At 42.0% G+C, this 12075-nt stretch overlaps 1 protein-coding gene across 2 annotated transcripts in view; it reads left to right on the top strand.

The window, feature by feature from the left end:
- Positions 1-12075, top strand: part of adgrb2 (adhesion G protein-coupled receptor B2) — a 286719-nt gene that overhangs the window by 233357 nt on the left and 41287 nt on the right. Inside the window, exons 24-26 of one of the 2 annotated variants that reach the window (XM_080863973.1) lie at positions 5559-5644; positions 7442-7540; positions 10061-10160. In XM_080863973.1, coding sequence (XP_080720099.1) covers positions 5559-5644; positions 7442-7540; positions 10061-10160 — 285 coding nt within the window. The remainder of the gene's footprint in view (positions 1-5558; positions 5645-7441; positions 7541-10060; positions 10161-12075) is intronic. The other variant, XM_080863974.1, reaches the window with a different exon arrangement.

Genomic DNA, 12075 nt, shown 5'->3' with positions numbered 1-12075 from the left:
AACCGGTGGTGTAACCCTGCCAACATAACAATCAAAGAAAGGATTTGTTGCCCGGACACTGAACTGTGTGCTGTTGGACTCAGGCCGTATTATTTACCCAGGGAATTCTCTCACGTCATCTTGGTGGCTGTTTATGTACCCCCCTCTGCTAACCCCACAGCTGCATGTGACACTATCCACTCTGCCATAGCACGGCTACAGACTCAGCACCCGAGTGCCTTTATTGTGATCTCGGGTGACTTCAACCATGTATCACTGGACAATACACTACCAACATTCAAACAATATGTGGACTGTCCCACCAGGGGAGAGAAAACTTTAGACTTACTGTATGCTAACGTCAAGGATGCATACAGCTCCTCCTCCCTCCCCCCACTTGGTAGGTCAGATCATAACCTGATTCACCTCACCCCCCGCTATGTGCCAATTGTGAGGAGGGAACCTGTGACCACCAGGACTGTTAGGAGGTGGTCAGAGGAGGCAATAGCGGAACTACAGGGCTGTTTCGAGGTGACCGACTGGGAAACACTCTGTGAGCCTCACGCCGAGGACATCAATGGGCTTACTGAGTGTATCACAGACTACATAACTTTCTGCACCGACTCCATTGTTCCAGCTCAGACTGTTCATTGTTACCCAAATAACAAGCCGTGGGTGACTAAGGACATCAAAGCCCTCCTCAACAACAAGAAGAGGGCTTTCAGAGGGGGCAACAAAGAGGAGGTGAGGAAGATCCAGGTGTTACTAAAGGACAAGATCAGAGAGGCTAAGGACAATTACAGGAGGAAGCTGGAGTGGAAACTCCAGCAGAACAGCATGAGAGAGGTGTGGAGGGGCATGAAGACCATCACTGGATTCAGGCCAACCAACAGCAGGGGAGCTGAGGGAGGTGAGAATAGAGCCGACGAGTTGAATCTGTTTTTCAATAGATTCGACACCACAGTGTCTGCTCCCACCCCCACAACCTCACCTGCAGTCAGCCTGGAATCCAGAGCCACACCACTGTGCCAGCCTCTCTCTTCACATGTTGCCTCCTGTGAGATTCCTGACACCCCTCCCCCACCCATCACCTTCACTCAATACCAGGTTGAGATGCAAATGAGGAGACTTCACTCAGGCAAGTCTGCTGGACCAGACGGAGTGAGTCCCCTTGTCCTCAAGGCCTGTGCCCCCCAGCTGTGTGGAGTCTTTCATAAACTGTTTATGCTGAGTCTGAGTCTGCAGAGGGTCCCGGTGATGTGGAAGACATCATGCCTCGTCCCTGTACCAAAGACGCCTCGTCCCAGTGGCCCCCAGGATTACAGGCCCGTGGCACTGACCTCCCACATCATGAAGACCCTGGAAAGGCTCATCCTGGACCAGCTGCGACCCATAGTAAGACCACATCTGGATCCCCTTCAGTTCGCTTATCAGCCTCGTCTCGGAACAGAGGACGCCATCATCTACCTGCTCAATCGTGTCTACACCCATCTGGACCAGCCGGCGAGCACTGTGAGGGTCATGTTTTTTGACTTTTCCAGTGCTTTCAACACCATCAGGCCGACCCTCCTGGGTGATAAGTTAGCAGCGATGCAGGTGGATGCTTCTCTGGTGTCCTGGATTGTTGATTACCTGACAGGAAGACCACAATATGTACGTCTCCCACAGTGTGTGTCTGACAAGGTGATTAGCAACACAGGGGCACCACAGGGGACTGTCCTCTCCCCCTTCCTCTTCACCCTCTACACCACAGACTTCAGCCACTGCACAGAGACCTGCCATCTTCAGAAGTTTTCTGATGACTCTGCGGTGGTTGGATGCATCAGCAGGGATGATGAGACAGAGTACCGGGCTGTGGTCGACTCCTTTGTCACGTGGTGTGAGCAGAATCATCTGCAGCTCAACGTGGCAAAGACCAAGGAACTGATCGTGGACTTCAGGAAGACCAGGAAACACTTGACCCCTGTTTCAATCCAGGGGGTCAGTGTTGACATTGTGGAGGACTATAAATACCTTGGAGTACACATTGACAATAAACTGGACTGGGCTAAAAACACCACAGCACTTTACAGGAAGGGCCAGAGTCGTCTCTATTTTTTGAGGCGACTGAGGTCCTTCAACATCTGCCAGAAAATGCTGAGGATTTTCTATGAGTCTGTGGTGGCCAGTGCGATCCTCTATGCTGTTGCATGCTGGGGGAGCAGGCTGAGGGTCGCAGATGCCAACAGACTTAATAAACTGATCCGTAAGGCCAGCAATGTTGTGGGGATGGAGCTGGACTCCCTCAAGGTGGTGTCGGAGAGGCGGATGCTGTCCAAGATAAAGACAATGTTGGATAACACCTCCCACCCACTCCATGACATGTTGGTCAGTCACAGGAGCTCGTTCAGTGAGAGACTGAGATTACCGAAAAGCACCACTGAACGACACAGGAAATCATTCCTGCCTGTGGCCATCTCCCTGTACAACGCATCCACTTAACACACTGTTTGCTGCTACAACTACACATGTTTCTTTTCCAAATATTTATTTATAAGTGACTTATGTATGTATGTATGTATATATATGTATATATTGTACTATTCTTAGTTAGCGTATTGTCTGTCTTGTCTTAATGTTGGTTTAAAATGGAGCACTGTAACAAAAAATAATTTCCCCCAGGGATCAATAAAGTATTCTGATTCTGATTTAAAAAAAAAAAAAAAAAACTTCTGTCCTGTGCTATGTGGATAGAAGGAGTAGGATGAAACCAATGAAAGGAATGTCTGTTACCTTCAGTTCACCAAATTAAAGCTGAATTTGTTCATGTAACTTAATATGTTGATTGTCTAGATTTTGCTAGTTGAAGCATGACATAATTTGACGTAGGAATTAGTAAGTAATAAAACCTTTAGAAAAAAAGCCTATGCTTGGCTTCAATAGTATACATAATACTTTGCTTTTATTCAACCGACCCCAGGGCCAAGTGAGCTCACTCTCCCTGGACAGTATTTACTCTTAGGGGAATAATGTTGTATCTTCTAGATATTAGTTTTAGTTTCTTTTGCCTTTTTTAAAAGACTAAGAAGTTTGTAGTGCAGTAAAAATAAGTAAAAGTACAAGCTTTTGTTATTTGCCCTTTTGAAACCCATTTTAAGATACGGACAGACATCCTTTTTAGTATGATTATTATTATTTGTATTTCTTATGTAGATAAAGCTCATGTGTAGCATTTATTGTTTAGTAAATCCACTTAAATTTTTAATAATAAACATGTTGGGGTTTTTTTTTATTAAAAGTTCACAAACCACCATCTATTCAAATTGTTATGTATTTAAACTCTTATAGCCGTTACTGCATAGCAAAGATATACAGTGGGGCAAAAAAGTATTTAGTCAGCCACCGATTGTGCAAGTTCCCCCACTTAAAATGATGACAGAGGTCAGTAATTTGCACCAGAGGTACACTTCAACTGTGAGAGACAGAATGTGAAAAAAAAATCCATGAATCCACATGGTAGGATTTGTAAAGAATTTATTCGTAAATCAGGGTGGAAAATAAGTATTTGGTCAATAACAAAAATACAACTCAATACTTTGTAACATAACCTTTGTTGGCAATAACAGAGGTCAAACGTTTACTATAGGTCTTTACCAGGTTTGCACACACAGTAGCTGGTATTTTGGCCCATTCCTCCATGCAGATCTTCTCGAGAGCAGTGATGTTTTGGGGCTGTCGCCGAGCAACACGGACTTTCAACTCCCGCCACAAATTTTCTATGGGGTTGAGGTCTGGAGACTGGCTAGGCCACTCCAGGACTTTCAAATGCTTCTTACGGAGCCACTCCTTTGTTGCCCGGGCGGTGTGTTTTGGATCATTGTCATGTTGGAAGACCCAGCCTCGTTTCATCTTCAAAGTTCTCACTGATGGAAGGAGGTTTTGGCTCAAAATCTCACGATACATGGCCCCATTCATTCTGTCCTTAACACGGATCAGTCGTCCTGTCCCCTTGGCAGAAAAACAGCCCCATAGCATGATGTTTCCACCCCCATGCTTCACAGTAGGTATGGTGTTCTTGGGATGCAACTCAGTATTCTTCTTCCTCCAAACACGACGAGTTGAGTTTATACCAAAAAGTTCTACTTTGGTTTCATCTGACCACATGACATTCTCCCAATCCTCTGCTGTATCATCCATGTGCTCTCTGGCAAACTTCAGACGGGCCTGGACATGCACTGGCTTCAGCAGCGGAACACGTCTGGCACTGCGGGATTTGATTCCCTGCCGTTGTAGTGTGTTACTGATGGTGACCTTTGTTACTTTGGTCCCAGCTCTCTGCAGGTCATTCACCAGGTCCCCCCGTGTGGTTCTGGGATCTTTGCTCACCGTTCTCATGATCATTTTGACCCCACGGGATGAGATCTTGCGTGGAGCCCCAGATCGAGGGAGATTATCAGTGGTCTTGTATGTCTTCCATTTTCTGATGATTGCTCCCACAGTTGATTTTTTCACACCAAGCTGCTTGCCTATTGTAGATTCACTCTTCCCAGTCTGGTGCAGGTCTACAATACTTTTCCTGGTGTCCTTCGAAAGCTCTTTGGTCTTGGCCATGGCGGAGTTTGGAGTCTGACTGTTTGAGGCTGTGGACAGGTGTCTTTTATACAGATGATGAGTTCAAACAGGTGCCATTCATACAGGTAACGAGTGGGGGACAGAAAAGCTTCTTACAGAAGACGTTACAGGTCTGTGAGAGCCAGAGATTTTCCTTGTTTGAGGTGACCAAATACTTATTTTCCACCCTGATTTACGAATAAATTCTTTACAAATCCTACCATGTGGATTCATGGATTTTTTTTTCACATTCTGTCTCTCACAGTTGAAGTGTACCTCTGGTGCAAATTACTGACCTCTGTCATCATTTTAAGTGGGGGAACTTGCACAATCGGTGGCTGACTAAATACTTTTTTGCCCCACTGTAATATAATGGCATAATATTTAGAATCCCCTCATATCATTCTGTATGTTGTCAACATAAACAATAGCAGCAGGAAACATTGCCATAAATAGCTCTGTAACATTATTATAACTTATTATTATCAATCTATTGACCTCAAAGGAGAGGTCAGAGGTCATGTGACATGATATTTAAAATCTTTATATGGCACTTTCTATCCAAATCATAGTTTTATGGCTTTTTGTCAGTTTTCAATCAATAAATCTTTAAGTTGACCTGGAAGACCTTGGTGATGTAAACCAAATTTTAATGGCTTGTTGATGTGACCCCACTCTACATCCCTACAGAGTTTTATCAAAATTCATTCAAAACTTTTTGAGCTATCGAATGTTTACAGAGTGATGACACACATGCAAATGCTATCAAAATCACAAAGTGGTTAGCAGAGATAATACAGATAAAATATACCATTACTAATGGCTTATAAACATTCATTAATTTTATTGACAATTAAAAATCAACTTGGTCTATGCGGCTTTTACAAAGTTGTCTTCAACCTTGTGAAACATTAATAAAAGAAAATACAAAGCCATTTGATCGCCTGTTCTCGACTCTTGTATCACAGCAATGTGTCTCTGTCTCTCAGGTGAATATGCTTATTGGAATCGTGGTGTTTAACAAGCTCATGTCTCGAGACGGCATCTCAGACAAGTCTAAAAAGCAGCGTGCTGGGTAAGTTGCCTGCACTTCACACACATACTTACACATAGACACACACACACGTCCATCCACGCACATTTGCTGCATTAGTTACATTTTCCCTGCTGTCAGACAAAGTTAGGAGCACAAAGTATTCATGGCAATTAACTAGAAATGCTTTCGAGGGTCTGAGCACGTACACCTACCTGTACATCTGTGCCTTCAGTAAAAATTATACAAAAAAAGGAAAAGAAACAGAAAAAATATGATCCAATTTGGCAACAAAATGACAAGACATCTGCTGTGTTTTGTTGCTCTGTGCAATGCATTTTACTTCGCTTTAACATACGCTACCCATCTAGTTTTGTGTGCTTGAAGTGACATCGCCGAATAAAGTGGATGTGAAAATCAATGGCAGATGGAAATCTAATTACATTCAATAAATACCTGGATTATCTGGATTAAACCTTCTATACTATTGAATCCTAACCCACACATACACACAATATACAGGCATATGTCTCTAGCTCCACCGTTGTTTGTATTAAAGTAGTTCGCTGCGCTCATCATCTTTCTCATTCTGAATGGCACTCCCACATCTAAAAATCCATGTTTTAATTTTTACACCTATTGATTCCATCATTTGTTCTCCTTTTTTTCTTTATGCCGTTGCATTTCCTCCAACGTCTATACAGTAGTGCACAAATGGAACTTTTAATTTGTTCGTAGCATCAAGGGTTAACAGTACAGCTCTGCTCTCCAGGGGGTTGATTAGCTTTTGTTACCCGGTGATGCAACCTGAGATTAAACCAGTCGCTGTGTACAAACACACCTACGCGCACACGAAAATACACACGAACAGGTGTATCCTCCTTTGTCGCATGAAAAGTCCTTGGCCTTATCCGAGCAGTAAGCACATTTCGTCCCCCGATTCTCAGAAGTGTGTTTACAGAAATAAAATGCTCACACATACACACAGACACACGCACGCACCACAGTTGGTCGTGTTGCTAACAGGACAAGCTGTCATTAGCGTAATGTATTTCCTTATGAAGCCATGGGGATGTGGCTGGCAACAAGGCAATGAGCTGTGCTGGGACGCTAATGTAGCATAGCAACATACTGCCCCATCATTCTCTGCTTGCACGTATATACTGAAATTCAGTATATACACACGCAAGCGTGCGCACATTCACTCTCTCTTTCTGTCTGAGTGGTCGACTGTAAGTAAATAAACAACCAAAGGAGTCAGAAAGCTTCACTTTTGCTTTTGCACAGTGATATAAAAAAAAAAGATAAATTAAAAAAATTATATATATATATATATATATATATATATATGAAAACACACACATAGACCTGCTTGCACTGGCCGGGGAATATATTTTTGGTACTTGCACCGGTACTTCCTGTCTGCATCACTGTAATCTGTTAATCCACATGATTGCTGTAACATTACAATGTCCGTCTCTCATGTTCCCTCTACTTGCTCTGAATCGATCTTTGTATTCTGACTGTTTTTCATTGCTGCTACTTTTTAAGATCTGGTTTTAATTTTTCCTTTCTTTCTTTTCTCCTTCCCCCTTTTTCCCCTCTCTTTTTTTCTTTTTATTTCTTCTCTTTGTTGTGTCCACTTTCTCTCTTTATGTTTCTTTTTCTTTACTTTTTCCTCTTGGTTATTTTGCAACTGTGACACCGGCACATTCACCTGTTGTCATAACTGGTACTTGTCCTTCCCACACATCCCACACCCTTACCTACCTCCTGTCCTCTTCACCTGGGTGCGTGCGTGTATGTGTTTATGTATGTATGTCTGTACATGTCCTAAAGTGTCCCAGCGGAGGCGCGTAGCCGACTGCTCCTGAAATGCTCCAAGTGTGGCGTGATCTCAAGCACCGCTATGTCCAACTCGACTGCCAGCAGCGCCATGTTAGTCCATCTTCACCTCTCTCTCTCTTTCTCTCCATTGCCCTCACTCTCCTACATCTTTTGTAATCTCTGGCTTTCAGTTATGATGCAGGATCTGGCTAAGTAATGAAAGGAAAAACACCTGCTCTACTATCGCTGCAATTTAATGAGATCATGTTTTCATCCAAAGTGGTATTTCCTCTGGTTGCACTAAGCAAATCTGACCCCTGTCAAGCTATATTTGTGAACCATATTTGGAAGTTTGTTTTAATCATGTTTGTGTTACGAAATGTTCAGAAAGGTTGTTAATGAAGCAAACTATTTGGGTAGTGTACTTGCATAAACGTGGATTTCATATTAACCAGATCAAGTAAATATTCACAGTAACACACGTAATATCACGTACATGTGAGAAAAAGGAAAACCTGGCTCCAAGTTTAGTGATATAAGTTTAGTGGTGTATGTGTTTAATAAGGTGTCATTCTTATTATAATGACAAAAAAGAGATTTCTCTCTGTGAACACATAAGCCCCACCCACCGTCTGCTTTTAATGGGCAGGCCAATCAGAAACAAACAAAAAAAGTTGATTTAAACAGATGAAGAAGAGTTAAAACGGCTTGTTTAAAAAAATTTGTGAGCTGAGGGGCTGCACAAAGGCCAAGTAAGACAAATAAGATTATTTACAATTCAAATCTCATTGTAACCATTAATAAAACTGATTAAAAAGAAATACATAGACTGCTACTAATAACAATAATACTAAAAATCAAGGCAATAAAATAAAATAAAAAAATCACTTAAAAAAAATCTTAAATGTCTTGTTAGATGTGTTTTCTTTGCTGAGCTTTGCTAAAAAAAGATTCATAGCAGTTTCTTTTCAAACACTGGATTGTTTCTTCTGTTCTGAGGATTGTTTTAATGGTTTCATAATCAGGAAGACCTGTAAACTTTCACACTCAGGGTTATTTTTCATGTTTTTCAGTTGCCTAGATCCTTGCTAAAGACAAGTCGACTTTATCGTTACATATTGGCTCAGAAAAGAAGTAGAATAGCAAACTTGTATGAATTTCCAAACCATCCAATAGTCAGGGGTGCACATAAGTGGTGCACATTTGCTGTCAAAATAAAAGACCCGCACCAGATAAGAAGTTGTAACGCGCATTTGCGTACATAAGATTTTCTGGAGGAGGACACACATTTGTTTAGAACTCTTAAAGTTTTCGAATAAGCAAGCTCCTTTAAGCTATTACTTTGGTTTTCCTCCACCTCCAAAGAAATGTCAGAAGGAGTTCGAACCGCAAAAGAAGCGCGTATTCTCGGAAAAGTGGTTGCAGGAGGCGAGCTGGCTTCAAACAAATGATGAACGCACAGAGATGTGGTGCAGAATATGCCGTGAAAATCCCACTCTCGCGGATAAAAACAGTCCCTTTTATATGTACGCAAACGCTCGTGGCAACTTCTTATCTGGTGCACGTCTTTTATTTTGACAGCGAATGTGCACCTGCGGACCACTTATGTGCACCCCTGACTATAGTCATTGTTCCTTATACCTAAGTCTCAGACATATACAAGTCATATTGGACTTCAGGTGGTTTACTTACTTGCTTACTTTGACATTTACCTGACAGATTGTCACTAGCTCGACTGTATAAGCTGTCAAGGCAAAGAACACACACCCACACAAGATTGATTTATTAGTGATGGGCAAAAATGCTACTTTAATATGTAAAACGTAGGATCAGCTTTATTAGTCTTATGGAACATTCAATTCATATGAATCATACCTCTTTTTTACTCTCATTATTTTTATTTCTTGTATGTAAAAATTTCTTGGAGTTTGTTGCTCTGCTGGATTATGACGTTTGGTTACAACCGCAGTCAGCACCACAGGGAGTTCACAGGAGAAGAGCAGATACATCACTATAATTTATTGTTCTTTATTCGCTTTTGCTCGTTTTGCACATCAACGGGGACTTGCGTATTTTTCCATGTAGCTAGACGGAGCTGTCCGTCTTTTTTATTGGACAGTTATAAAACCGTGAATATGTGCTCAGACAGCATGAACATTTTAAATTGGTGTCTATCTTTGTGGTGCTGTTACAGTCAGACATGCACACACATTCTTGTACCTCAGAAACCCGATGTCAGTACTTGTCAGTGACTTGTCTTCCCCCTCCTCGGTGGGCTTCTGCCCATTGTCTTCACAGTCTACCAGCATGGCACTTAGTGTGCATCAACTATGTAATTGTGAGCAACTGCCAGTCCAAAACTATCTACATGATTACACATCATCTTCCATTTATCGGTGGGAATATTAAGTCTGATTCAAATCCCAGTGTGCCAATCAGTTTCAAATTGCCCACTGCTGTGAAACTATGCCTCATCTCCATGTTTACATGAGTGTATGTGTGTGAGAAGTTGAGTTATGTGACTTACCAGATATGACTCATCTGGTTTGGTTTGAGACTGAATCCCTTGTTCATTCCCTCCTTTCCTCCTCCTCTGCCCCGACTTCTGTCTCCTTCTTTCCTCTCTGACAGGGCATCTCTGTGGAGCTCCTGTGTGGTTCTCCCGCTGCTAGCGTTAACCTGGATGTCAGCGGTCCTGGCCATAACTGACCGGCGCTCCACACTCTTCCAGGTGATGTGTCTCACAACACCAATGCATGCAAGACACTCATCTGTAGCTTTGAGACACCATGGATAAGCTGCTTTTAAATGGTGGGAGCCCTCTGAAAGTTTAAGAAACACCTGCTGTGTCACAGATATAGATGAAGTATTTGCACATTCACTGCTGTTTGTTCTTGAATAGTCAAACGATAAAGATGCAGTGTTGGAAATAGTTATCTGATCCCCTGCTGAATTTGTGAGTTTGCTCACTTATGAAGAAATAAACAGTTTCTATTTTTATATCAGTAGAGCGATAGAATATCAACCAACAATCCAGAAAAAAACATATCAGATTATGTTATAAATTTATTTTCATGTGACTTGGTGAAATAAGCGTTTGATCCCCTAAACTTAGAATTATGGCTTTCACAGATAGGCTGTGTGCAGATCATATATAATCAATCAGTCAATCAATTATAGATAGTCCTGATCTCCACTTGTTATGTGCATAAAGCACATCGGTCCACTTAATCAGTTTTTTCCATCCCAACCTCTCCACAACCAAAGAGCTATAAAAGGACGTCAGACCAATGGCAAAAAACTTGGTGAGAATGTGGCAACTGCTGGTGGAAATATTCAGAAATGGAAGAAATATAAAATAATCATCATTTGTCCTCGGTCTGGAGCTCCGTACAAGATCATGGCTCATAGTGTGAGGATGATCATGAGATAGGTGGTGGATCAGCCTAAACCTACACGGGAGGAGCTTGTTAATGATCTGAAGGAAGTTTTACCGCAGTCACCAGGAACACTACGGATAACACATTCCCCAATAATGGACTGAAATGTTGCAGGATTACAAGTCCCCCTGCTCATGAAGGCGCATCTTAAGTTTGAAAGAGAAAAGTTGAGCATGACCCAAAGAACACCATCCCCACAATCAAGCACAGAGGTGGAAACATTAAACTTTGGGACTGTATTTCTGCTAAGGGTACAGGAAAACCTCACTGCACTGAGAAACCAGTGGACAGGGCCTCATTCCCTAAGCCAGAACACTGAAGGTGAATCGTGGATCCTCCCTTAGTTATGCTGCAGTAGGTGTAGGCTGCTGGGGGATTCCCATGATGGACTGAGTATTTCTTCTTCAGTCACCTTTCCTACTCATTATGTGTTAATAGACCTCTCTGCAGTGAATCATACGTGTTATTAATCTCTGGCTTTCTTCCAAAGCATGTATTTTATCCTGCCTTCCTTCTCACACCCCAACCAGTCACGGCAGATTGCCTCCCTCCCTGAGCCTAGTTCTGCTGGAGGTTTCTTCCTGTTAAAAGGGAGTTTTTCCTTCCCATTGTTGCCAACATGCTTGCTCATAAGGGGGTCATTTGATTGTTGGGTTTTTCTCTATATATATTATTGTTAGGTCTACCTTACAATATAAAGCACCTTGAGGTGACTGTTGTTGTTGTGATTTGGTGCTGTATAAATAAAATTGAATTGAATTGGATGGGACTTCCAGCATGACAATGACCCAAAACATGTCTCCACAGCAACAAAATAGTGGCTAAAGAAAGAACAAGGTAAGGTCATGGAGCCCAGATCTCAGTCCTATCTGTGGAGGAAGCTGATTCTTCCTCCAAACAACCCAAAGCCAAATTTAAAGGGTTTAGAGTTTCTGTAAAGAGGAATGGACCAAAATCTTCCTGAGATGTGCGCAAACCTGGTGACTAACTACAAATAAATGTCTCTGGTCAAATACATATTTCACTCAAAGAGATGCAAATGAGTTTCATGTGTTTTTTTTCTGGATTTTTAAGCAATATTCTGTCTCTCACTGTTAAAATGAAACAACCATAAAAAATAGAGACTTTTTGTTTTTCCCAGTCTACATGTTCGAGTCTCATATCTTGACAAATTAGCAAATTTGGGGACAAATAATAGGATAAGCG

This window comes from Rhamphochromis sp. 'chilingali', assembly GCF_963969265.1.
Source record: "Rhamphochromis sp. 'chilingali' genome assembly, chromosome: 17".
In the NCBI taxonomy this organism is placed as follows: Eukaryota; Metazoa; Chordata; class Actinopteri; order Cichliformes; family Cichlidae; genus Rhamphochromis; species Rhamphochromis sp. 'chilingali'.
Note: the sequence above shows the minus strand (reverse complement) of the source record. Positions and strands in the feature narration are given on the sequence as shown.